The sequence below is a fragment of the Podarcis vaucheri genome, assembly GCF_965113315.1.
Source record: "Podarcis vaucheri genome assembly, chromosome: 15".
NCBI lineage: Eukaryota > Metazoa > Chordata > Lepidosauria > Squamata > Lacertidae > Podarcis > Podarcis vaucheri.
Window position 1 is genome coordinate 29,912,185 of NC_138753.1, and position 26,607 is coordinate 29,938,791.

Here is a 26,607-nt window from a genome sequence, read left to right on the forward strand (position 1 = left end):
CAAAATACAGTAAGCCCACAACTTGTGCTCACTTTATGGAGTGGGGGGTATGAATGGATGGTTGTACAAATAGGGCTCAGCAGAGGCCAGATGGAGCTTTTAAGCAGTGATTATGCACTGAGTAGTGGAGTTGTGTCAGGTCAGAAGGCCATTGGCACTTGGTAATGAACAGCACCAAACAAGGCTGGTCTTATCAGGTGGAGCCTAAGGATAATATGTTTTCCTGGGTTTGTTTGTTTTAGTTGTGGAAGAATGAGACCCTGGCAGAACAGACCAAGCTGTCACCCGCCGAGAAGCCTATTCTGCTTTCCAAAGACATTGAGCTGAAGATTGCAGCTCTGGACAGGGAAGTGCAATACCTCCTCAACAAAGCCAAGTTTTCAAAGATCAGGCCCCCCAAGAAGAACACCACAAAAACAGAAGCGGGCAAGAACACCACTGTGCCTCCTGAGGGTGAAAAAGTCATTCCTCCCAAGGATGAGAATCAAAAAGGTGAGATGGTCTCACAGCAGCATCAGTAGTCTTCTAATTCCCCTCTTCATATTCCCTGGTGTTTGAAACTAGCCCTGTGGAAGACTGCTTGGTGTAAAAGAGGGTCCTCAGTCTTTGCTGCCTCTTTTAGCCTTTGGTTGGTTGCTCCATGAGATGTGTTGTAAATGGTTCAAATTTCTCTTGGGTGATGTGGTGTGCATCCAGTTTGGTCATTGCACATACCTCTGCAACTATGGATACCTTTTTTTCTCCTTCCAACCAGATAAACCAGAAGATGCTAGCCCAGTCAAAGAACCACCCATAGAAGAAAAAGCACCACTGGATGATGAATTGGGACCAGACTCTGGTAAGGAATGAATCGATTTATTTCGATCACTGAGCAGAACTCTGATAAGGAAATATTGGGCTGAGAGAATTGGAGTTCCCTAGGCCATGTGATTGCTTTTTCTTGGGTTCTCCACATCATAGTGGGAATTCAGGAACCTTTTATTCTGGAGCCATGCTATTGTGGTCCTCAAATTCACAATGTGAAACGATGTAAGGAAACAAGTTATCCAAATTACTATTTTAATAGCCGTAGTCAATTCATACAGTTGATGCTGGGAAACTCCATGCCACCCTGGGAATTGGCTGCAAGACAGGGGGAGACGTGGCTGCTTTCAGAAAAGACACTGGGCACTGTGTTGCTCAAGGGGAACCAAGAGCATTTCCAACATTCAGGGAGGAAGGAGAAAAGACAGTAATACAGAGGGATGAGTTATTCCCAGACAAGGCTTGCTCTCTCCTCCTTGCCCTGCCAACCCAGGGGAAGGGTGCTCCTGGCAAAAGCTCCTCCCCAAGTGATCTCAACAGTCCTGATGGAGGAAGGGGCCTTGAGCATGTGTAGGGAATTTAAGTGGCACAAATGTGTGGGTTTAAAGTGCCACAAAACAGATTGAATTTTTATGCAGCATGCATCTCAAGGATGGCAATGTATTTTTTCCCCCAATTACCCTTTTCTTACTTCCTATTTACCTCATCCCTGCACTGCACAAGGGTTGGCACTGGGAATCTTGAAGGACCAAATCCCTTTGGAACCGTCGAGGGTTAGGGTTGGGATTTGTTGAGGTAGCAACCCTTTACTTTTCAATTCCAAATGCTCTTCCATCCACTAATAGGTTTGAGTCTCAAGCCATGGCTTTATCTGCCTGCTCTTGCTTTCTAACCCTGCTACCCTGTTGCAGTTGCAGGAATTTTTCTTACTCTTTGTGTATCTGAACATGTTTCCCTGGTACTATCTTGTTTTGGAAACTTGTTGTCCATGCTGCACAGTTTTGATTCATTACGGTTTTTCTGCTCTTGCTCTTTTCAGGGCCACAAACTGACAAGAGGTCGGAAACAAGGGAAGATACCAGAACCAATGATGAATTATAACAGTTCCTTAACCCCCCCCCCTTGCACCAACACCTATTTATTTACAGTTAACTCCATTGTTTTTATGATGGACCTGGTTAGTGGAACATGGCGCAGACTGACAACAAAATGCAATAGAGCTGTACATTTTGTTTTTCTTTCTGTTGGGGATTTATTTGTTGCTGATTTTGGTGTGTTGTCTTGTCTCTTCCTTTCTTTAAAAATGACTTTGAGCTCACTGGGCACTCGTGCTGTGTTTTCCACAGCACTGTCCCCTGAATTGCACTTCTAACCAGTAGGTTTAAATCTACCTGAAACTGTTCTAGGAAATGACAGTTGGCATCAGCAGTTTTTTGGGCTATGCTTCACCTTCTGGAAACATTATTTGTCTGCAACTGGAAATATCAAATTGGAACCTTCTGCTTCAGCCTCATCATGTTATGGTTCATCAACTAGGTTTGAATGAGCAAGTCCCTTTATATTCTTACTCTTGGCTGTTGATGGACAGTTTTCTCTTTTGGGGGTGTCTGTGCAACTGAAATGGATGAAACAGGAGTGGAGAGTAAAAGAAGTTGACAATGCATGGAAGGAAAACCAAAATGCTCAAACAGATAACTTATACGACTCTCCTTTCAGAAGTATTTATCAGACAGCTGTAGCATAGCAGGGATGGCCACTGATGAGACATGCATCCCTGATTCTTATTATCAGTTACTTCCTTTAGCAAAACTCCCTAATGCCAGTCATTTTCTAAGAGGCCCATGAAACTATGCTGTTGTAATAAAGCAGGAAGTCTGATCTATCCCAGAAAGGTACAGGTTTTCTTTACCTATTTTATTTGCTCCTCAAGTTTGTAGATTTGCTTTCTAATTGCCTTCCCAGCAACACTGGGCACTGTTCTTAGTCTTGCCATTTCCTAATACTGCTGATGTTATATGGTGATTTGGGAAGCTGGCTTACAAAGCTTGCTGTCTTGGGTGGTGAATGCACATTTTTGTGTGTGTGCACCTTTTATTTACTAGCTCAGTCACCCTACTGGCAGCTGAACTTTCCACTTTGGCCACCTAGTAGTGTAGTAGGGACAGCTTTGGCTATAGGACAAATAATTGTGATACTTCAGTTTTCAGAAGTACAAATCAGTCCAACTGCACATAAAGTAGAATATGTAAAGATGTCACAAAGTAGAGGAAAAACTTCATCGAGCCCTTTTTACTTCAGTTTTCCCCTCTACACACAACGTCCAAACTGTTCAAAGGAATATATGTATACCATGCTGAGACCCTGTTTTCTTTAACATCATTGCTCAGCAACTCATTCCTAAGCACTGCCTCCTAGTCCCTAAAATCAATTTGGAAATGTGTTCTTCTCTTGAATTAATTTCAAGACGTCTTTGTCTTAACTTGCAGCTTTGAGGAATTATTTCTCTAGTATTCAGGCAGAAGTGGTATGCCAAATGCTACAGGCTCCTAGAACAAGGCAAATGTGAGAAATTAATACTAAATTGTGTGCTGCCTATTGTAATGCCCCCTTTCCTCTTCATTTCAACAAGCTTTATACTTGTGCTTGGAAGTTAAGCTTGCCATCTTTCCCAGTTGTGTGTATACACACACACACACACACACACACACACACAAGTGTTTTTGCCTTTGTTAAAATGTGCATTGAATATTTGGATTTTGATGAAAATGGAGTTTAAAACCTTATTAAAAACAAAGCGACTGTTTCTGCATACCTCTGTTTTGAGCAGAATGTGCATTCTACTGTGAGCATTGATAAAGTAATTGGAATTTGAATGTAAATCTTGGTTTCCTGAAAAACAGTTCCCTGAATTTGTCTTGTGCTGTGTCTGTCTTTTCTTAAAAATTTCCCCCTTTTGAACAGGGCAGGCTTAGAAGTTTTAATTTCTCTGTCATGGGAATGTAATTTGGGAGTGAAGGAGGAATGTTCCCTCTTCCATTCCTCTGCTGCTGCCTAAAACCCAACTAAGCCTAATCCAGAAAGCCAGTAGGCAAGAGAGTACCTTGTGCTGCCACCTTTGTGTGCTCTGCAGAAATTGTGCAAGTTCCCTCTGCCATATTGGCACTTACTTAGCTGTGGAGTCTGGGGTTGTTTGTTTTACATCAATGTTCAGGTGCTCGTTGGTCAGTTCTGTTAACTTTTTTTTCTGGAGGGAGGAAAGGAGAAAGCGGGTGGTGATCACATTTTAAGTCATTCAGTTGAAATGTATTTGCTCCTTTTGAAAATGGTTTCAATAAAATAACTTGCTTTTCTAAAAAACAACAACACTCTTTTTAAATGGAAGAATGAAAATTGGTGGAGCCTACACTGGCTACCCTCTCAAACAGATGGATCCTAAAGTGCCACCTACTACCTGCTGCAGTGATGGATTTCTAAAAGGTGAGGGGCTGCCTGTTTGGTAATCCCTAACCCATCCAGGCCTCCTGTGCAGGCAGTGAGAATTGGCCATGGTGCCTAAGTGCAGTTTTTCTTTCCTCTCCCTTCCCCTCCATATTGGTGGATGCATTCTAGAGCTTGGGTAGTCAAGTCTGGTGCCCTCCAGGGGCTAGGCCCCTATTCTTTTAAGCCTGAATGGCTTAAGCCCAAAGGCAGTCCTACAACATCTGATGACCACCATATTGGCTACCTTTACTTGTGTGATTTTTTTCTTGTCCCTGAACCTCTTTTTAGTTTGGAATCTTGTCTCATGTTAAGCCCCCACTATATAAAAGGGTTGGGACGCGGGTGGCGCTGTGGGTAAAAGCCTCAGCGCCTAGGGCTTGCCGATCGAAAGGTCGGCGGTTCGAATCCCCGCGGCGGGATGCGCTCCCGTTGTTCGGTCCCAGCGCCTGCCAACCTAGCAGTTCGAAAGCACCCTCGGGTGCAAGTAGATAAATAGGGACCGCTTACTAGCGGGAAGGTAAACGGCGTTTCCGTGTGCGGCTCTGGCTCGCCAGAGCAGCGATGTCACGCTGGCCACGTGACCCGGAAGTGTCTCCGGACAGCGCTGGCCCCTGGCCTCTTGAGTGAGATGGGCACACAACCCCAGAGTCTGTCAAGACTGGCCCGTACGGGCAGGGGTACCTTTACCTATATAAAAGGGTGTGTTTGATGTTTTTTCCTAAACTTTAAATACTCCTAGCATGAAGGCAGGGCCTTGTTTGGTGTGGTGCTTGATGCCTTCAGTTGGGGTTTCATTTTTGACAGGAGGGACAGGGAGGCTGTTGCCTTGGTGATCGTTCCTCTTTGGAAGTCGCTGGCCAAGGGGAGGAAATCTGAACACTTTTTATTTTTATGTTTCTTTTTTTTTATGCCCCCCTTCAGCTTCTCAAGGTGCTTCCTACTTAAAATGCTGTCAGCGCAGCCTTTGGCTGCCTCAAAAGGCGCAGCCGCTTCTCGTCGTTACTTTTTGGCGGGAAAAGTGATTCAAACTTGGAAGGCCGCCGGTCTTTCAGTAGTGGGAAGTGCGCGTGCGCTGCAGCTTGGCTTGGTACTGAGGCCGACGGGGAAACAGGTAAAGGAGGCCAAACACGGATGGCGACCCTCCTTAGAAAGGAAAGCGTTACCATAGGAAACCGCGCGAGAGGCAGGGATTGGCCGGAAGCTCTTACCTGTCGACACGGACAATATGGATTGGAGGAGCCCGGAGAGTGGCGTGCCCCTTGCCCAATAGCCGAGGAGAATGCTTTCCGCAAGGCGGAGCTCCAAGCTGCGGGTCGCTGAGGAGCCACTATCAGGTTAGCCCACTTTTCCTGCGGCTGGCGCAGAGGAACCACCGCGGCCGGTTGGTGGGTTGGCGGCGGCGAATGGTCCACGTCTGGCTTGGGCAAGCGCCCTTGAATTGTATGGGCCCAAGGTGCCCGGGCCGACGTTGATGGGCGCCCGGAGGCCTTTGGGAGCGGGAGGGGGCCGCTGCAGCGAGCGTGATAAAAGTTTCTTCCTGCGTCCTCGCGACCTTTCCTTCCCTTGTTGTGTGGATCTATACTAAAGGTTCACCCCTGCCGCGCCGCTGTCCTCTCGGAGGGTGAAGGGATGGGGCCACGGCGCTCCCCTGAACCCGTCCACAGGCGGAAGGAGTGGAATGCGAATAGCCTCCGCCCGGGGTCGGGGGACCTGTCCGGTCTCTTGACTGCCTCTGCACCTTCAATTGCCTTTCCTGTCTGGCTCCGTATGGGGTACGTGCCAGGCACCCCCACAAACACCCGAGACTCAAGATCCTGCCGTTTCTCGATTTAGCCCCATCTCTGCCTAGACCACGTCACGCGGGAAGGTGTTTTATATTACGCGGCATTAAAATTCGTTATTGTTTTAGCCAAGTAGCCTTTGGCACCTCAATATATATGTTTGTATTTCTTTTAATACAGCATTGTACTTTTTAAAATTGTTGTCATACTTCCTGCGTTCACATGATGAAAAGGGGGTAAGAAATTGGATAATATTTGGATTGTTTGTTTTCATAAATACAAACGTATATATGGAAATGAAAAATAAAGGGAGTGCAGCTCCTAATATATAGCGTCATGCTCCAATCCCAAACTTTTTAAATTCAGATATTCGCTTAAAGTATACAGAATTATCTCAGGCTAACTGTTAACTCCACCGTAACTATTGCCTCCTTCCCCTTATTAATTATTAAATTAAACTTTACTAGTCACTTGTAACCCAAAGGGTCTCTGAGGAATGTAGGTTGGAATATATATGTGTGTGTATGACAATGGCATACAGAAATACATTACGTCGTATACTACATTAATATTACATACAGCACAGCGTATTAGGAAAACACACAAACCCCCATTTGTTGGCATCCGTCTGTCTCAAGAGACAATGAAAGAGTTCACCATCAGAGATAAAGTCAAACAGTTGGAGAGTTACAGCACCTGTTGTGGCTGTAGAAACCAATACGAGAGAGACATGTGTTATTGCAGGTGGGGTAAATGAAGGCATCTGGTTTTGCTGCTGCAGATGCATCACAGCGTTTCATGACCTGACACTCTCCAGGCACTGCAGTTGTCTGCAAGGGTTTCCATATGGCGAGGTTAATGTTGTCAGCCTTCATGTCACATTTGCAGACATCTTTGTAATGCAGAATTGGTCTGCCAGTGCCAACCTAGTGTCTGAAAGCAAGCCCCTCCTAAAGCACATCCTTGGGGATCCTGTTCTACTTAGGAAGAGACACTAATAGGCAGCTGTTCACACAGAATTGTCTTCACTATAAAATGTAATGTAAAGTATCCTGTAACACAGTCTTAGTGGTGTAACAAGTGACTAGATAAAAATTTTACTCTGAAAAAGTGTACATAATAGCATTTGCAACCATGTAATGTCCTTGGCCCAGTCCTCCAGCTTGGCTGACTGCCCATTGCCGGCAGTTACCCAATTGTAAAGTTATCTCTGTTAATTATTCTTTGGCCTAAATTCAGTAGAGGGAAAGCTCCGCTGACTTCATCAGACTTGTATCAGAACCATTTTGATGGACTTTCCTTTATTGATTTTGCTTGCTGGTTTCTAAGCCCTTTTAGGCTCTAGAAATTCATACTGTTTAAGTAAGATATGGGATCTCCTTCAGAGGGCTGTGAAAAACTGGGATAAATGTGACCATGCTCTTATCACACTTGCTCAGGACAAATGTCTGCAAGCTGCTTCACTGTGTCCCAGGAATAAACCCTTCTAAAAAGCAAGTAGTTGGGGGACCTCATAGGACTTTCAGCTGAATCTTGGATCTAAGATCATTTATAATCTAAAAAGAGTGGGATGATCCTAGCTAAAAAGAGGTGACATTTAAAGGACTTCTTGTTAAGGACCCTTGAAATTGCAGGACTCTGTAACCCGTTTATAATTTTAGGTGGTCCCACATCTGTGCGGGGAGTCTGAGTACTGCCTTGTCCATTTCAACTTCATTCTACTTTGCTCTCTACTAGCTCACTTTTCCAGACAATTTATCCTTTTGTTACAAAGTCCCTGTGACAGGACACAAAAATGGCAGCAAACTACAGTAGTGCTGTCTAGCAACACTGCAGTGAAATTATCACATGTCAAAGCAGATTTTTAATCTCTGAATGAGATTTATTCTTGGAACTCCTTAAAAGAAGCAAGGAAACTTTTTTAAAAGTGGGGGGAGACATTTTTCAGCTCATGGACAATTGTTTTGCAGAGATGACATATCAGTGGTGCCCAGAGCAGGAAGCAAAAAGTGCGTAGAACAGCTGTAACTCTTACATCTGTACAAGAGGCTACATTCCAGCAGTCAGCCACAAATTACCCATCCTTCCATCCATGCTAGCAAAAGGCATTATCACAGTTCAGGGACACATTCCAGCCACACAAAAGCACTTAAGAAGGGTACAGAGCTGAACCAGTTAGGAGAGTGGCATGAGGGCTGGGTAGAAAGGCTTGGAGGGTTGCATTTGGCCTCAGCTCAGATTCCCCATGCTGTCTTGGGGGACTTTTACTTTGCCCCATGGCATATATGCTATGGAGTGCCACAAGAGTGTTTCATTCTTTCTGTTGTTTAAGAAGAAGAGCAGTCGCTAATATGCTGTTTACACTCAGCTCTATCCTTTTCATATAGGATTCATGTGAGACAGGATGTTATGAGCAGGGGAATTGCGGTCTGCCATGGACCAGACAGATGCTAATAAACTTAACGGTAATAAGAAGAGGGCCAGTTCATCTAATCAACCACATGGTGGGTGTTCCCTTTTCTCATCCATTCCTCCTGTAAAAGTTTGCATCTTGGGGATGTCTTGATTAGATGCAGCCTTATGCTGGAAGCCCAGATGGCATCTAGCACAAGCCTTTCAGCAACTTGGGCTGATGCACCTACTGCACCTGGTAACCATTGTCTGTGACCTGGTAACATATAACTTGGATTACTGCAACACTTCTAGGAGCTGCCTTTGAAGACTACACATAAACATAAACTGATGCAAAATATGACAACTAAATTTATTGACTGGAACACACTGCATGGAATTGTGTCTGCATGTCTGTCTAAAACTTACCGTACTTTTCTGTTTTCATGGAATAAGCTGTTTTGGAATATTAATGATGGGTGAGATTACTCTAGTGCTTGGGGTACCTGTTTTTTTGCAGCCCTGGTTCTGTTGTGGCAGAGGACAGGCTGTTGAGCAAGTAGAGCTGGCCAAGAAACTAGCATGTTTATCAAATCCACAGAAGCACAGCATGCATAACATTAGGAACCTTAGTCTGGTGAGCAGAGTGCCCTAAGGTACCTGAGCAGAAATAATAGAGACAAAGCCTGAACTTTTCCAGAAAAAGGAAGTGTTAATTATGATAAAATGGCAAGCAAAATTATGGAAGATTTTCCTCTTATGGGCAGTCCCTTTAACATGGGATATGTTAAGATATGGTATACCCCAACAATCTAATCTTTCAGATGTGTGCTTAAAATCTTTCTATTTGCCCAAGCCTTTTCTGACTGAACTTTTCTGTTGTCATCCATATCAACTTTATTATTCTTGGTATACATTTTATACTTATCCTTGTTTTTTGTACACCACCCTGATATTTTATAATGTGAGTGCTTTATAAATAATTAAAAACGGGGAGAAAGCTTAAAGGGAGATGGAGGGCAAAGGTGGACACAGAAAAAGATGTTCCAGTGTTTCTGCCAAGCTATATGGGGCAGGTAAAACAGGGCTGAGTCGAAAGCGGGTTTGCAAGCACAGCTGATCAGTCCTGTGCATATGGGCTTTCAAATCCCAAGAGTAAGCTGATTGTCTGGTCTTATGAAGCACTGTTTATGGGACTGTGTTAGTACTTTTCTGGATGTGCCTTTGCCTGCATGGTTTGATTTCAAACAGTGTGGGCAAAAGCAGTTCATCTAGTGCTTTAAATTGATTTGGATTTTAATTTTATGCTGCCTTTCTGTATTTTATGCTTTTATTTTTGTGCTTTTACATTTATACACCTTTATGTTTGTATTTTAGCTCTACATTTAGAAGCTTCCTTAGGATTTTTGATAAATTGAAAGGCAGAATAAAAGTCTTCCAAATTAATAAGCTTGGTGGTCCACTCTGGAAATACAGTAGAGGGAAGTGTTTGGTTTTTAATTCACTTGCAGTATCAGGGCCATCACTCAGTGGTAGAGTCTCTACCTTGCATTCAAAAAGTCCCAGCTTCAACCCACAGCAGCCTGAGGTAGGGCTGGGAGATACCCCCATGCCAAAAGCTGGAGAGATTCTTGCTGCCTGTCCGTGTTGACAATACTGAGCTAGATGGACCCATGATCTGACTCTGTAAGGCAGCTGCCTATGTTCCTGCCGATACAAGAGACAGCCTTCTTGCCTTACTGATTTTGACAAAGCAATCCATCAGTGTCTGCGACTGCAGGATAATATCTTTACAGCTTTGCACCTTCTTTCAGGAGCAAGACTCTTTTCCTGGGAAGGGTGGTGCTAGGTAGACTGCCCAGCCCATAGGCAGCTTGCTTCTGCAGCAGGACTTAGTTCCTATCAAAGATTATGTTGTAGACCTGATTGAGGAAGGCATTGATTCCCCCCCCCCTTTACTCCATCGTGCTATTTGAGTTCAGGGGTCAGAGTGTAGTGGGAGTGAGGAAACCCTTGTTAATCTTTCTACTCGGAAGACAGCTCTGTTTATCCCAGGCTAGTGTCTCTTGTTTGTTTCACTGTAGGTGGATGGATTTATACTGAACAGTGTGTCCAGCCATGTTCCCGGAGTTAATTATTCTCCAGAAGGTGGCCGTGAGCAGAAAAGAGAGCAACAGCAAACTCCAGCAAACCTCCAGGCTCAGCAGAAACCCTGGCAAGCGCCTGCCGCTCAAGTGCTCTGACAGCTGCTGCTTCCCTGCCTCTCTCTCTTCTTTCTAGCACATTGGTGCCGCCACCCCTCTTCTCACATTTACTGTAAACTGGGATCTAAAGTCAGAACTGCTACAGGCACTTTCTCTCCGTTCTTAGAGGCACAGCTCTGAAATCGCAATGGCAGGAAAGGGCTACGGCTATTATCGGGTGGTGATATTCACTGCCATGTTCATTGGCTACACCCTGTACTATTTCAACCGAAAAACGTTCTCGTTTGTGATGCCTTCAATCATGGAAGAGATAAGCCTCGACAAAGATGACTTGGGTAAGGGCTTTCTTCTTGGAAGGAGATGGTGCATGCAGAACATGTTTGTGGTGTTCAAAAAACTTTATCCCGAAAATATTTTCTTGAGATTTTGGGGGACTTCCTTTCTTTGTGCTTAGGGATTCAATTAGAATTCAGCTGTTGCTTTGCCAGGGAAGTTCTCTTTGGAAGGAGGCCAGTCACTTGGAGGCCAATTTGCAGTTCTGGGACTGATGTTGAAAGGCTGTTAGTTGGGCTTCTCTGAGTACTTGCATTTTCTTTCATTTCCAGATAAAGGCTGTCATTGTTGTTTTGCCTGTAATCTGCCCCCTTAGTGTCCACTGTGAAGAATTGCATCACTTCTTAACCTGATGTTACAGTAGCGCTAGTATTTATTTGTTCTTATGCTATGGTAAACGCAATGCACTGTAGTTAAAACTATATTAATAATAATAGGAGAGCGGGCGCCTGCCCCAAGGTGCTTACAATCAATAATCCAACAAAGGAAAGGAAGCAGAGGCAGGAAAGACATAAAAGTACATAATGTTTATTTCCAGTATGAGTACTTAGAGTTATTTTCACTAGGATATGGTGACTAAAGGATTATGCCAGACAAAGGGTCTGTGGACAATTGTTTACCCACAAGCTGGAAGCAGCTACAATAGATCAGTCTAAAGCCTGAGCAATATATTCCCAGTTTGCCTAGAGAAGGACAAACATGGCCTTTCCTGAATGTAGACTTAAGCTTGAGGTAATAGATAGAAGGGCATCAGAATCTATAGAGCCTCTGTGTCTTACCTAATCCTAATACTGGCTAGCATTTTGCTTGTTTTAAGTACTACTGTCAATGAGGCTGAAGAGTTCATTTGTGAGCAAGTTTCTTTGGCATAACATGAGCATGGCATACCTATCTGGGTTCTCATCCAATGCAGGTCTCATCACCAGCAGCCAGTCCGCAGCTTACGCCATTAGCAAGTTCATTAGTGGGGTCCTTTCTGACCAAATGAGTGCCCGATGGCTTTTTTCCTCTGGCCTCCTGTTGGTGGGCTTAGTCAATGTGGTCTTCTCTTGGAGCTCTACCGTCACCGTCTTCGCAGGGTTGTGGTTCCTCAATGGGCTGGCCCAGGGCCTAGGGTGGCCCCCATGTGGAAAAGTACTGCGCAAGGTAAGTGTGTGTGTGTGTGTGTTTGGTTGTTGTTGCTGCTGTTGTTTGTTTGTGTGTGTGTGTGTAGGGCATGCTGCTGCTTCCTGAGATTTTCCTAGCAGCAAGTTTCCAGCAGGGGGCCCCTGTGCCAAGAGAGCAGTCAGTCGAAATCCATTCTCCAGGGCAATGGAAGCTGAGAGCTGCAGGTGGCAGCAAGCGGTTCTGGTAGCTTTTGTTTAGTGACTGTTTCTGTTGCTGCTGGTCATTAATGCCAGAACCTCACTTGCTGTTTTCCTGTCCCGGGCTGCAGAGATAGAGGCCTTGCCACTTCTCTCCGCTCCCAATAGGTGCCATGCTTCTGGTGAGCTTTGACTTGGCAGCGGTGGTGGGAACTATCAATCACAAACCATATCATATTTCACTTCGAGATATTCTTGGGCAGCTGGCACCCCTGTTGCCCCCAGCAGCAGCAGCAGCCTGCCCAGACTGCCTAAAATATGATCAAATGACGCTGAGCAAGTGGGCCTTGCAGTGGAAAGTGTTTTCTGTGTTGGGCTAGGCATTCTGTACCCAGGAAGAGCTGGTGTGCAAGCAGCATAAAGAAGTAAGAAGAGCACTGTCAATCAAATCAAAGGCCCACCGTGTTCAGCACCTGGTTTCCTGTAGTAAGCAACCAGCCACCTCTTGGGGACATACAGTAAGCTGGACAGGAAGACAATAGCTGTTGTTCTCCAGCAAACAGAGGAAGTGCATTCCTCTGATTCAGATGGTAGCATATATGCCTCATAACCAGTAGCCTTTGATAGTGCAACATCCAAAAAGAGAAGGGGAAGCTCTCTGGTGTCCTGGCAGTAACATACAACCCCCTTTGCAGAAAGATTGGGGGCTGCAAGTGTTTCTGGGAGCAGTAAACCCCCTTATTCAAATCTAAAATAAAGGAGGATTATTGTGAAGTGTTTTTACCAAGAGGCCACTCCAGCTCCTTTTGTCCCACCTTCAGCCTGTGCAGAAGCCTCTGTCCCTCTCCCATTCCAGGGTCTGGCTGCAGGCAGCCCTTTGCTTATTAGCTGTGCAAGACCCTCTGCTTTTTTGAGCTACCCTTGGTTATGCCCCTTTTATCTATCTCCTGTTATTTTTGAGAAGTTGTTCAGACTTAATCGATTGCATCTTGTTTCATTTTCTGCTGATGTATTTTTTATACTGTAAACTGCTTTGGGAGCCATTCAGGTAAAAGGTTTTGGGAACTATTTTCGAGAGTGGCTGTTTGAGATGCAACTTGGGGGACTGGTTTGCGTCCCATTGGTGACTCCAGCAAAATGTTGGCCATCATTGTTCATGACCAGCCTGGAGGCTTATGGGGCGGAGTTCTAAAATCACGTGAGCCTTCCGTATGCATGCCGGGCCCTGGGATGGGGACCTGCCCCAACTCATGTCCTTTCTCTCTCCCTTCTGTGTAGTGGTTTGAACCTTCCCAGTTTGGGACTTGGTGGGCCATCCTCTCCACCAGCATGAACCTGGCAGGAGGGCTGGGCCCTATTGTGGCTGCTCTGATGGCGCTGAGCTATGACTGGCGCACAACTCTGGCCCTTTCCGGTTCTGTGTGTGTGGTCGCCTCCTTTGTGTGCCTGCTCCTGATTAAGAATGAGCCCTCGGACGTGGGACTGCCCAACATTGAGCCTGGGCCCAAGAAAGGGAAAAAGGGTGAGTGTCTGGGAGGTGAGAACTGGCTGAAGTGGGACAAAACAGCAGAACTGCCTGATATGACCTACTTTTGACCAAGCTGCAAAGTGGAAGGTGTAGAATCTGGTAGGGCAGGTAGCCCTGACAGGGGATTATAAGAGTCAGCTCATGGAAGCCTCCAGTGAGAATCAATGGGAAGCCATGAAATTCTCCAGTACAGTTAAACTTTTATGAGAGCTTAGCTCAAGTTCAAGTGAGTAATGGTTTCTTCTTTGCAGGCTCCTCGGCAAATGACAGCACACTGGCTGAGCTGCTGCTTTCTCCATACCTCTGGGTCCTGTCTACCGGCTATCTGGTTGTCTTTGGTGTGAAGACATGCTGTACAGACTGGGGGCAGCTATTTCTCATCCAGGAAAGAGGACAGTCTGCACTTGTGGGTATGAGACACCAGCCCCAGCCTCATGTTGTGTCTTTCAGAGCTAGTCAAATCCTCGTGGCAGGCAATTAACCCTACCCTTGAAAACGTAAAAGAGTTCATTGTGTGCCAGTGTCAGTTGGGAGTTACCAACATGATTCGCTTGAGGGCTGCCTCTGAGCCCTATCACTGCCCCCTTTATCATGAGGAGGTGAGAGATGGTACCTTTTCCCTACCTTGAAAAGCAAAGAGAGGTGAGAGAAAATTGCAACTCTATGTGCTTCTCCTTTTGCTGCTGTATTGTGATTTTCAAGACTCGGATCAGCAGGTAAACAGAAAGAGAAACAGAATAGGGGTAAGGGTTGGAGGGAAAGGGGGCTGATCTGGGAGGTGGGTGCAGGGGTCAGAGAAAAGAGAGCAGATGCAGACATATGAGTTTGATATAGAAAATGAATTCTCTTGAAATGGTTTTAGTTCCCCCCCCCCACAGGCTCACTACCACCACCAAATCACAGGTCATATCTGTCTCCATTGACAGAATTGTAAAAACTACAGATGCAATGTTTTTCGTTGCTCCCATGATGCAAAAACATGGATCGAAGACATGGATCTTTGTGGATCCTCATTATTTTGACAGGATCTTCTCAAAACCACCATAAATCATGGATCACCTCTGGGTTGGGTTTTTTCATTCTGTGTAAAAATAAGAAAGATCAATGAGAATCCATTCCTTGTATCAATGCTTCTGAAGTACTGGAAATCACTGGATCTTATTTTTCCAGTGTACCCCTCCCTCATTTGTCGGAGGAGAAATAGTGACACAGGTGAGAGAAGAAACTAGAAAGGGTTGAGCCCATGCCCCCCTTGCAAAATTTCAAATATGCACACAGGCCCCAAAAGATTGACGCCCCATGTTCTACCCTGCTACTGGCCATTCTCAATGCCAAATATTGTTTCCTGAAATACTTCGTGGTGGAAAAATATCTGAGAAACTGCTTTCAGCTGAGAAGTGTTAGTGCAGCAGGCAAGAAACTGTTAGCCTGACAAATCCCTCATTTCCATGTTCTACAAGGAAGCAGAATTCCCATGTGCAGGTTCTCCCTCTAGTGTAAGCTGGCTTCTATTTGTTGTATACCCTGTAGGAAGTTCCTACATGAGCGCCTTGGAAGTTGGGGGCCTGGTTGGCAGCATTGCGGCTGGCTATCTTTCAGACCAAGCAGTGGCACGGGTAAGTCACCCTGTCTCTTGTAGTACAAAGGACAGCTACTCCTGGATGTCTGTTTCAGGCAGCCTTCCAAGGCAGTTGGTGATTGGCAGTATGGACATAGGTAAAGGAGGGGCTTGGCGAGGCACAGGTACTGCTGAGGTTGTTGGCTGTTTTAACACAAGGGCATCTTCATGTCTTCCAGGTGGGCCTGTCAAATTATGGGAACCCTCGACACAAACTTCTTCTCACTATGATGGCAGGCATGTCTGCTTCTATGTACCTCTTCCGGGTCACAGTCACAGCCAGCTCTCCTAAGGTAAGCCATACAAAAGCAGTTTGTTGCCACAGCTCAGGTTAGGCGAGACAGATACAGTTCAGACAGAAAGCTGATTTACAGCATCACAATGTGATAGAGGAAAGGACAAAACTGTTCCCATGCACAAGCAAGGACTTTCCTTATTGCAAGACCTGATTGGCTCACAGCATCACCTGCTTGGAGTACTTATTGAACATGTAATTCTCTTGACTCCTTATGCTTTTAGTAAGCAGTAGCACATCCCAGAAGAAGGATTTCCACAATTGAAATGAAGTTTGACTTCTGGGGCATATGTGATGTTCTCCGGCTTTAGATCCCTTAGAGTGAAAGTTTCTTGGGACCTTTCCTTTCTGGGCTTTTTACATCTACAGTCTCACCTATTGAAGCTATAAATTTCGCAGCTTCACCAGCTTTGCTCTGCCTTAGAGAAGCAGTCAAGGGAATTCCCCAGTTCCAAGCAGAGCATCACACGAGCCGATGTGAGGTATTGCCATTAATGGCAGAAGTAGGACCCTGTGGTCCTTTAACTCCCATCAGCCTTAGCCAGCATGAGCAATGGCCAAGGATGATGGGAGTTGTAGTCCAACAACCTGTGTATGGCCACAGGCCCCGATCATTGATGTACAGCATTGAAGGTGGTGGGGGTGTTTCTGAATGGCAGGTTTTACAGTTATTGCAATGCCTTTTTCTTCTCTCTTTGCAACTTGCTCATTTTTTCCTTCTTTCTCTCTCAGGAAAGCGACTTTTGGATTCTAGCCCTCCATCCTCTTTCTAACCTTGTGGGCTTAACAGAACACGAGGTCTATATTCTGCTTTATCTTTATCCTGCCTTAGCTTCCCATATCTTGCTTCTCTGCTGTTATTCTGTGGGGTTTTGAACCTTGAAGGAATGCAATACAGTGGTGCCCCGCAAGACGGAAAACTCGCTAGATGAAAGAGTTTTCCGTTTTGGAGGTGCTTCGCAAAACGAATCTCCTATGGGCTTGCTTCGCAAGACGAAAATGTCTTGCGAGTTCCTGCAGGGTTTTTTTCCTCCCCCCCCCTTTCCTAAGCCGCTTATCAGCTGATCCGATAAGCCGCTAATCCGCTAATCCGTCAATGGGCTTGCTTCGCAAGACGAAAAAAACGCTAGATGAAGAGACTCTCAGAACGGATTCTTTTCGTCTTGCGAGGCACCACTGTAAACGTCTAAAAGAAACCAAAGCATTGTCTGTTCATGCTGTCAGCTGCTTCACACATCTGTCTCCTAACACGTGCACTTCATAGGTAGCAGCTTTGGAGCATCTGCCTATGGCAAAAGGGTAAAAGTAGCTTCTGGGGTGCTTAGGGCAGGGGTAGGCAACCTAAGGCCCGGAGGCCAGATGCGGCCCAATCGCCTTCTCAATCCGGCCCACGGACAATCCGGGAATCAGTATGTTTTCACATGAGTAGAATGTGTCTTTTTATTTAAAATGCATCTCTGGGTTATTTGTGGGGCATAGAAATTCATTCATATATTTTTTCAAAATATAGTCCGGCCCACCACAAGGTCTGAGGGACAGTGAACCAGCCCACGGCTGAAAAAGGTTGCTGACCCCTGGCTTAGGGAGACATATAATCCTCTGATTGCACTGATAGATAATGTTGCCCTAGACATGTTATCAGACCAGTGTGCTAAAGGTTCTCATTTTTACAGTCATATATATTTTAAGGACAGTTTCTGGGGTACTGTTGGAATTTGTGCATCTGCAAACAGTGATTTTAAAGCACTTACTGACATATAACCCCATCAAATGCTCTTGCACAACCTTTGCTTTCTATAGAAACTGCTGCTCATGTTCGTTGTTAATCTAATTAACCAGATTGCTAACAGAAAAATGGAACTAAAAGCTCTCACAAGTATAAGGTATTTCTTAAGTGTAGTCTGAAACACTACCTCGTAGACAGAGATCCAGGTAGCAAGCTGTAGGGTAGTTGGAATTTTATTACCCCCATATTCTGACTTTCTTTTTGGCCTTGTTTTGTTAGTTATGGATCCTGCTGTTAGGAGCTATCTTTGGATTTTGCTCTTATGGGCCGATTGCATTGTTTGGAGTAATAGCCAATGAGAGTGCGCCATCAAACCTGTGTGGAACTTCTCACGCCATTGTTGCACTAATGGCAAATGGTGAGTTTAGTCCTTCCAGAAATTGAGGATGGCAACACATTCTCTCCCCCTGCTCTCAAGTGACCTTTTCTTTTCTTTTTCAGTTGGAGGGTTCCTGGCTGGGCTACCTTTCAGTACCATCGCCAAACACTACAGCTGGGGAACAGCCTTCTGGGTAGCAGAAATTACCTGCACGGTCAGCACAGTAGTGTTTTTCTTCTTGAGGAACATCCGCACCAAGATGGGCCGGGTACCAAAGAAGGCTGACTAAAGCAGAGCAGTAGCTTGGCTGTTGGAGGAGCCTCCCACTGCAACCATGGGTTTTAAAAAAGTACTCCAACAACTATTAGATCAAAGCAGAACTAAGCTTTGACAGTGTATCCTGGACCAGGGTAAAGTTTTCTGTTTAAAAAAAAAATCACTTTGCTGCCACCTGTTTTTGTTCCTTAAAATGGGAACGGCCAGAATGGTTTGGACCTAATGGACCAAACCCTATTCTGCTTCTCCCTGGCAAAGGCAAGATTTGGCAGCTCCACCTGTATTAGCCTCCTGATGATCTCACTGGCAGCCTGCACTTCTTCCAAATGTTTTGTAAGCAAGCAGCGTAAGGACTCATTTTTACTGCCTGGAGAGGGAGGTGTCACTTTTCTACCTCCATCACACTTCTCTTGTGTATTTGTGCTTAATTATTCCCTTGATTTCTTCACCTTCCAACATTCAGTTAATTCGGAGAACTCTCTCCTCAAACAGTCTGTGGTACATTGGGGTGTAATTGAATTGGAGACATTCACAAGAGGGAAGGCTTCATTCCTTAATCTTAGCATTTGGGGCTGTAGCTAGGCAAGGATGGATGGGCATGTGTACCTTACTAAGCATATAGACATGCAAATCTCAGAACTGGGCCCAAATGTGCCCAAGACTCTTTCATCTGGTCCTCTGGATTCTTCCCCAGACACCATCCCTACATTGTTTTCATTTTCCAGAATGTGTTCTTGCACTCTTATAATGCCTCTTCCTTACATGGATGGAAGAGAGAAGGGGATGTGTGTGCGTAGAAACTAGTCTGCTGTACAAAGGTAAAATTTACATGAGTTATCCTCCTGCTTTTGCCTCTGACCCTGTCTTCTACTGGCATGTTGCCAGCAAGGGAATGCAGCCCTTAGACTGATGTAAATAGATACATGATAATGAGGAAATGATTACCTGCCCCCCATTGGTGTAAGGAAATGTAGCATTTTGCAGTTTGCACTGATCAGAACTTCCCTGGACACTTCTGCAGACATTTTAGGGGCCTCTAACTATAATTGCCATGAGGAGCTGATAATGCAGACTAAAAATGGACAGTTCTATGTGAAACTGGATTCCAGATCTTGTTCATTGTTATGGAGTGTACACTGACAGCAATAAAGACAATAAAGTAGAATTAACCTATGTTCCTGTGCAGAGGCCTCTTCCTAAATAGTATTACTCCACTAGGCAGAAGCCCATAGAGATTTGCAATTTGGTTCAGGCTTTTACCCTCCCTGGATGCTGAACGCCAGATAATTCATTCCCAGCTCAAGAATCAAGTCCTTCCTCTTCCTTTAAGGAATGCTTTATTTACATTTGCAAACATACAGTGCTTCAGTTATAAATTAAAAGAATACATTGCAGCAGACATATATGTACATGCACCACTCTTGAAGGAATGGTGTAGCTCTCATGTTTCCTTTCAAGCTGCCAGCCAGCTTCCTTCAGCAGCAGCCAAGATTCAGCACCAACCACATCCACTCAACAGCAATACTCCCTGTTCTGTGCTCTGGAATTGCAGTCAAGGTGGCTACGAACAGATGGTTGGTCATCTGTCTGACTCATATTTTAGTTGTTTAGTCCACTGGGTGACTGAAGTGGGATAAATCCACCCTACAATCCTGGCCCAAAAGGCCCCGCTTTCTCTGCTACCTCCAGCGCAAGCTTCAAGTTCTGATCAAAGAGCTCACATCTGAAATGGTGAAACAAACACAAGAGAACTAGAACATAACCACACTGGAGCAGGTTTAGAACAGTAAGTCACCCATTTTCCATTTTATTCTCAGTCTGGGATGAATGTCTGAACGGAGTGCAACTGTGTGATTCAGCATTAGTAAGGTATGAAATACCATGTCAATGCAGCCTGAAGATCAACCTTGGGGACCCTCTAGACGTTGTTAGACTCTACTCCCATCAGTCCCAACAAACATGACCCGTAGTCAGGGATGATGGAAGCTGGAAGGCCCTTACAGGCTTCCAGGTCCTGTTGAAGATGCTTCTGTTTGCTCTCCTTGATAAGCTTAACTTCTTGAATCAACACTGGCACTGTGGAAAATGCTCCCCAGGCATGAAGTGTTCAGTAACATGTCTCAGTGTGAGGGCATATAACAAACTGGAGGCATGCAGACTTACTAGGCCTCATACACTATCTAATGTGACACTACCTATCTATTGTGATCACATTCCACAGTTGTTCATGGGATTTGCCAGCATCCCGGGGACTAAACTGAGGGGTTCAGGAGCCAGGAGGGCTTTTCTCTCTTGTAATACTCATGTACATTGCTTTCTAAACACATGGTGGGGGGAATCAATTTTAGTAAGGGAGGGTTTTACTGTGAGAATGTGCATTTGATCTCTACCTGATTGGCATCTCCAAGGAGTAGAAAGGATTTTTCAGAGCAAAGTCTGAATAAATCTCATAAATCTTGCGCAGAAGGGAATCTATCCCAGACTGCCGTGGATCAGCAAGCACCACAAATTTTATCCCTGAGGATATGAAAAACAGAGTTAGAGCAAGCCACATCCAAAGCAACACATACAACTGGCTTGAGTGATTTTAAAATGCACAAAAAGGTTCATTCCTTGTCATTCTTCCTCAATAAAGACCCTGCAAGGCAAAGGCAGATATCAAATGCCAGGTACCAGGCAGATGGAACAGCAAAGGAAGAGAAAGTTAACTATTAGCTACCAAGGTTTTGTTGGTTTTAAAGCCCTACACAACTAGGGACCAGGATAGCTAGCAAGCTCCCAAGGACACCCTGCAAGTCGTTCCACCATCACTGGATTGCCACTTGGTAATGCGGAAACAGGCCTCAGTGATGACTCCCACCTTTTGCAATGCCTTACCTTGGGAAATTTATGGAGACAGTAATGATATTTAACTGCCTCTTAAAACATTTGTTTACCCAAGCTTCGTTGGACTCCTGACTCTTACAATTTTAATTCTATTTTGTGATACACACTTTTATTTTTAGGTAACTTAACTGATTGGGAGTTTTTTTGTTGCTTTTTATAAGCTACTTCTACTACTTATTATTATTAATAATAATAATAATTACATTTGTATAATGCTCTTCACCTTGAAAATGAACAGCAGTTCACAACATAAAATTACAAAATAAAATTATAAGAACACTAGATTAATAATAATAATAAACAACTCCCTGGGGAGAGACTATTATTAGATTAAACGGAAGAAACATTTTATTTTTTTGTAAACCACTTGTGATTTTTGTATAATGAAGTATACTTAATAGTTATTAAACATTTGTCTTTTACCACTTCTCCACAAAGAGTAGCACTTCTAGGAACATCCTCACTGAATGTAGCTGCAGAACTTTACTAGCTGAAGTGGGGTCTGCTGTCCATACTAACTAAAGGTCAAGAAATGCAGATATTATAAAAGAAGCAATACCTGTTAGAGTCTGAAAACAGTGTAGCTTGAAAGTATCGGTCTCTAGCATCTCGATTCCAGAGCTCCCCTGCTCGGGAGACAGTTGGGACCCAATCGCAAACAACCTGCGCATAAAACAGAGCCCCAAATTGTACCAACTGATGAAGTGCCTTCTCTATATCAAAACCAGTCAACCCCTCTCCCTTTCTGGGTTCTGGCAAACATCTCATCCACCCCTGACTCACGAGTGGAACATGGAGGCCAGCATGAGCTTCTCATTGGATGACAGTCGGGGGCGACCAAAGCGGATTGACACTGGGTAGTTGGATGGGTTGCCCAGGAACTCCAGCACATCCCTGCCGTCACCAGTGTACCTTCCGTTGACATCAATGCCGTTGATGGCAAGCACAGCATGGCCCACTGCAAAGAAGGGAAGAGGCAGTCACCATTCAATACTCCCTCTCACCCGGCACTGGCAAGCCTTCCTGCATCAGTAACTTCCCTGTCTCTCTCACACTTGGAAGCTCTGCCAATCAGTGGAGTAAAGGAGCAAGAGCAGCTCCAGTATACAATGTCATTTCCTGGAGCAGAATTTGCCAGTGACATAACCTGAGATGGGTGGTGGGTGTTAGGTCTGACCAGGTTCAGCTTGGGATCCCTATCTTAGGTAGGCAAAGCTTAGCCACTGAACATCTCTGAGCCACCCTGCGATCTTTAGGTTTAAGGTGGTGTGGTAAATAAATAAATAAACAAGCAAATAAATAAAACCTTTGGGAGCTGGTCAAAACGTTTTACTATAAATGTCACACCTGAGGCTAAAAACCCTCAGAAGCATAAATGTACAGTGGTATCTCTGGTTATGTACTTAATTCGCTCTGGAGGTCCGTTCTTAACCTGAAACTGTTCTTAACCTGAAGCACCACTTTAGCTAATGGGGCCTCTTGCTGCTGCCGCACCGCTGGAGCACGATTTCTGTTCTCATCCTGAAGCAAAGTTCTTAACCCGAGGTACTATTTCTGGGTTAGCGGAGTTGTTCCCCCTCCATGCCGCAAAAAGCCCAATTCCCTGATCCCTTGTGAGCCACCCTTTGCCAGAGGAGCCTAATAAAGTGGACATGGTTCAGGTGTGCGCTGCCACCGAAGCTTTTTCAGCTCAAGGAGCAGCTGTCATGAGTTCCGTCTCCCCTTCAATGTCCAAAGGCAGCAGAGGCACCAGAATATTAATATTATTATTAATAATTATTATTTATTTATATCCCGCCCATCTGGCTGGGTTTCCCCAGCCACTCTGGGCGGCTTCCAACCAAACACTAAAATACAATAACCTATTAAACATTCAAAGCTTCCCTAAACAGGGCTGCCTTCAGATGTCTTCTAAAAGTTTGGTAGTTATTTTTCTCTTTGACATCTGGTGGGAGGGCGTTCCACAGGGCGGGTGCTACTATCGAGAAATAAAAAATTCGGGGGTAGGTGGGGGGAAGGCAGAGTGGGGAAAGTATACTTATTGGGGGGAGGGGGAATACAGCGCGTGTTAACGAAATGGGGGGGCCCTCCGCTCGTCCCCCTCGGGCGCCGCCTGTGTCGAAAGGGCCCACCCCCCGGGGCCGCTCCTTTGCCGGCTGCTTCCCGCCCCTCACCGCGGATGCCGTCGCGCTGCCCGAAGGAGACGAGGACATGCTCGTCGTGCGGGCGCAGCACCAGCTCGAGCGGGAAGCTGAAGGTCTTCTCGGTCTCGGCCCTCGGCGCGTAGTGGTCCAGCTGGTAGATGAGCCCTCCGGCCTTGTTCACCACATACACGCTGAAGATGGCCATCGCGGCTTCCGTCTGACGTCACGCCGCTCCCGCCCAGCTCCCCGCCTGAGCATCTCTTCCGGTGCCGCCCCGGAAGGGACCCTCGGCTACGGGTTTTCCCGGCCTGCCCACACAGGCGCCTTCCTTTCTGGCCGGAAATCGCTGAGGGAGAAGCAGCGACCGTAGCCGCTCCGACAGCACCATGGTAGGCCCTGAAATGCGGGGCGGGCGTGACTAGGCCGCTACTCGCTCTCTGTCTCTCGCTCCCTGCTGCGGTTGTCCTTCTCCTCATCGCTTTCCTCTCCCTTTTTCTCCCCGCAGCCGCCAAAGGACGATAAGAAGAAGAAGGACGCGGGCAAGTCGGCCAAGAAGGACAAGGACCCCGTCAACAAGTCCGGCGGAAAAGCCAAGAAGAAGGTAGGCCTGGGAGGGTCGTCGGAGCGGGACCGGCGCGGAACCGCCGTTCTCTTCTCCAGAGGCGCGTGCACGGAGGACCCCCCCTCCCCCTTCTTGTCACTAACGTGCCTCGTGCTCCGAAAAGGCACGTGGAGGGCCGGGCCGCGCCCGCCTTGCGTTGTGGTCTGTACCACTTGGGGGGGGGCGGGCGAAGGGCCGTGCTTTTGAATGGTGCTTTTTCAATAAATAACGAGTTTTTCCTTACTGCCCGATGTGCCGGACAGCCGTCGGTATCGCCAAGCACCCCAGCCTGCAGCCTCATGTGGTATATCGTCTTCTCTTGCAACGTATATGCAAATGCAATAAGTTATACGTGGTGGGAGTAGTCTCTGAAGCAATGTTGTATAGGCCTGCATGCGCCCGCCCCGCATTTCAGGGCCTACCATGGTGCTGTCGGAGCGGCTACATAAACTTTGTTCAAAATGGTGCTGAATTTTTTTCCCCGTATCGCTTTCCAAAGGGTAGTCTGCTTCTGTGTTGGCAGATAGGAGCACTTGCAGATGGGAAAGGAACCTGTGGAATTGTATATAGCAGTGTTTGCCTACCTTAAGATTTGATGGTGAACTCATGTGACGTGGTTACAAGTGACTAGGACTTGGATCAAAATTCCTACCTTGTTTTTCCCCCCTCCCTCTTTTTTTGTAATTTTTTTAATTAAGTTTTAAGAATGCACAATATAAAAGAAAAAATACAAGGACAAGAGAAATATAAAAACACAAAATACATACTGCAAAATACAACAATACAAACATTAAATACAAAGATGCATAAAAAAGAAAAAGCACATATAGGAAAAACACAAAAATACCCTCTTTCTTAATTTTATATCTTAAATTCACATATTTTCCTGACTTCCTCACATCCCCCGTTCTTGTATCCCTTTTAAAAGTTGGTTCAGCAAATTCATAGCCCTTAGTTTATCTATTGTTGGTTTAATCTTAAATTTTATCTTGTTGCTAGAACCCCCACAGTTCATTTCAATGTCATCAACATTCAAAAATTTTACAATGTTTCTGCAAATAAATTTTAAATTTCCCCCAAAAATTCCTACCTTGATGTGTGGGAAAATGGGAAGGGGAAAGAACTGTGTACAACACTTTCAGCCCCTTTGGGGGGGAAATGGGATATAGAAATATAATACACTTGGTGCTCTCCAGCATTTTGGACCACAGTGCCTATAAGCTGCAGCTAATTGCAGTGCTGGCTGGGGTTGAAGGGCCAAGCATCTGGAAGACACCAGGTTGGCAGACTGGTGCACATCCTTAAAACCTTACCAGTGTGAAGTCCTCAGCACCTTTACTCTTGAGTAAATCTGTGTCATTTGGGCTTTTAAAGCTTTAACGGCTCCCCCCCTTCTTTCTTGAGCAGAAGTGGTCCAAAGGGAAAGTAAGAGACAAGTTGAACAACCTTGTTCTGTTTGACAAAGCTACTTACGACAAGCTGTGCAAGGAAGTGCCAAACTACAAACTCATCACACCTGCTGTGGTCTCTGAAAGGCTGAAGATTCGAGGCTCCTTGGCTAGAGCCGCGCTCCAGGAGCTTCTCAGCAAAGGTAACAACATAGCAGAATTCAGTGCCTCAGTGGAAAGGGCAGTCTGTGGCTACTTAAACCAAGGGTAGCCAACATGGCGTTCTCTGATGTTTATTAGACTACAGCTCCCATCATCCCTTATCATTGGCTACCCTTAGCTTAAATTAAGGTGTTTGGGGGTCACTTGATAGCAGCCCTACTTATCTCATGAATGTGTGTTGGAGTCTGTCTCTCATTTGTTTGGCAATGGCAGAATAGGGCACTAAACTGGCAGGTAGCTGGCGTGTCAGTGCTGCATGCACGAATACAGAATATCCCTAGGAGTACAACACTGGTATTTATTACAAAAGCCTCTACCTTAATTGTGAGCACTGAACAAGTTACAGCTCCACAGATTTATTTTTGTACGTATAGGAAGTTGCTTGGTATGTTGCTTTTAAAAGCTCTGCTGTTCTTCACATTGAACTGAACTGTCCTGTCCTTTTGCCAGGCCTAATCAAACTGGTGTCCAAGCACAGAGCCCAGGTCATCTACACCCGAAACACCAAGGGGGGTGATGCACCAGCTGCTGGGGAGGACGCATAAAAGGTGAGCTGTTTCTCAGTGCTGGCAGTATGGCTTGGTGGAATTCTATCATGGCAGTTATTTAACAGGCAAATGGTTCTAATTAATTTATCTGTTTGTTTTGCAGGTTCTTGGGAGGTTTTTTAAGACTCTGTAAATGACTAAAATAAAATAATTTCAACTCCGGAGGTTTTGTGTGCTTTTCTGCTCAGTGGAGTTAAGTACAGCTTTGTTTCTAATAGGGACCATAGGCAATCAGTCATTGAAAAGCCTTCACTCATTTTCATACCAGGCTGGCCTGCAAGTGCATGGCTATGTACTTTAAAATTATGTCCCGGGCCCATGACATAAAACATGCAGATTCTACCAGTCTTTGTTTTTACTGTGCCAATGAGGCTATCATGGGAGCTATTTATAAACAGGCTTCTAGTCTCCTTATAACAGCATAGATTATTAGATCATAGTGGAGGGATAAAGGACTCCCAGCTGTCCAGATTTAAAGGCCCTGATGCAGGAGGGTTCTGATGAAGAGGTGGTGCTTAACCACCCACACAAGCAGCCAAGACATTGTGCAGTGTAGGGGGTGTTCAGTCCAGCAAGGTATCAAGGAGCTGAGAGCTGTTGAAGTGAATCCTCTGCTTGTAGGAAATGGAGACCTGGCATTGAAGCAGGCCTGCATTATACCATATTCCTACTGGATACTGTGCAAACAGAATGTGGAAT

General features: G+C 45.4%; 4 protein-coding genes across 13 annotated transcripts in view; 3 read left to right on the forward strand and 1 right to left on the reverse strand.

Moving 5' to 3' along the window:
• Positions 1–3,713, forward strand: part of HYOU1 (hypoxia up-regulated 1) — a 17,334-nt gene extending 13,621 nt beyond the window's left edge. For both annotated transcript variants that reach the window (XM_082200266.1, XM_082200265.1), the window contains exons 22-24: positions 243–492; positions 755–838; positions 1,844–3,713. In XM_082200266.1, coding sequence (XP_082056392.1) covers positions 243–492; positions 755–838; positions 1,844–1,905 — 396 coding nt within the window. In that variant the 3' untranslated portion in view covers positions 1,906–3,713. The remainder of the gene's footprint in view (positions 1–242; positions 493–754; positions 839–1,843) is intronic.
• Positions 3,714–5,371: 1,658 nt separating this feature from the next.
• Positions 5,372–19,292, forward strand: SLC37A4 (solute carrier family 37 member 4). Of its 9 annotated transcripts, none has more exons than XM_082200540.1 (11): positions 5,372–5,618; positions 8,453–8,569; positions 10,541–10,995; positions 11,907–12,139; positions 13,576–13,819; positions 14,077–14,235; positions 15,356–15,441; positions 15,623–15,736; positions 16,471–16,536; positions 17,744–17,882; positions 17,966–19,292. In XM_082200540.1, the coding sequence occupies exons 3-11, from the start codon at positions 10,848–10,850 to the stop codon at positions 18,130–18,132; spliced, it is 1,356 nt and encodes a 451-aa protein (XP_082056666.1). In that variant the 5' UTR covers positions 5,372–5,618; positions 8,453–8,569; positions 10,541–10,847; the 3' UTR covers positions 18,133–19,292. The 9 variants fall into 9 exon arrangements, with proteins under 9 accessions (XP_082056666.1, XP_082056671.1, XP_082056669.1 ...); XM_082200541.1 differs by lacking the exon at positions 5,372–5,618 and adding an exon at positions 5,645–5,724; XM_082200545.1 differs by lacking the exon at positions 8,453–8,569 and having other exon boundaries at positions 5,372–5,669.
• A 147-nt stretch (positions 19,293–19,439) lies between these two features.
• TRAPPC4 (trafficking protein particle complex subunit 4) lies at positions 19,440–23,361 on the reverse strand. Its single transcript, XM_082200683.1, has 5 exons — positions 23,180–23,361; positions 21,789–21,963; positions 21,565–21,668; positions 20,510–20,636; positions 19,440–19,842 (listed from the first exon to the last, which is right to left on the reverse strand). The coding sequence occupies exons 1-5, from the start codon at positions 23,352–23,354 to the stop codon at positions 19,764–19,766; spliced, it is 660 nt and encodes a 219-aa protein (XP_082056809.1). The 5' UTR covers positions 23,355–23,361; the 3' UTR covers positions 19,440–19,763.
• Positions 23,362–23,407: 46 nt separating this feature from the next.
• Positions 23,408–26,072, forward strand: RPS25 (ribosomal protein S25). The gene is made up of 5 exons (XM_082200730.1): positions 23,408–23,538; positions 23,655–23,750; positions 25,158–25,341; positions 25,811–25,908; positions 26,012–26,072. The coding sequence occupies exons 1-4, from the start codon at positions 23,536–23,538 to the stop codon at positions 25,903–25,905; spliced, it is 378 nt and encodes a 125-aa protein (XP_082056856.1). The 5' UTR covers positions 23,408–23,535; the 3' UTR covers positions 25,906–25,908; positions 26,012–26,072.
• The last annotated feature ends 535 nt before the right edge of the window (positions 26,073–26,607 follow it).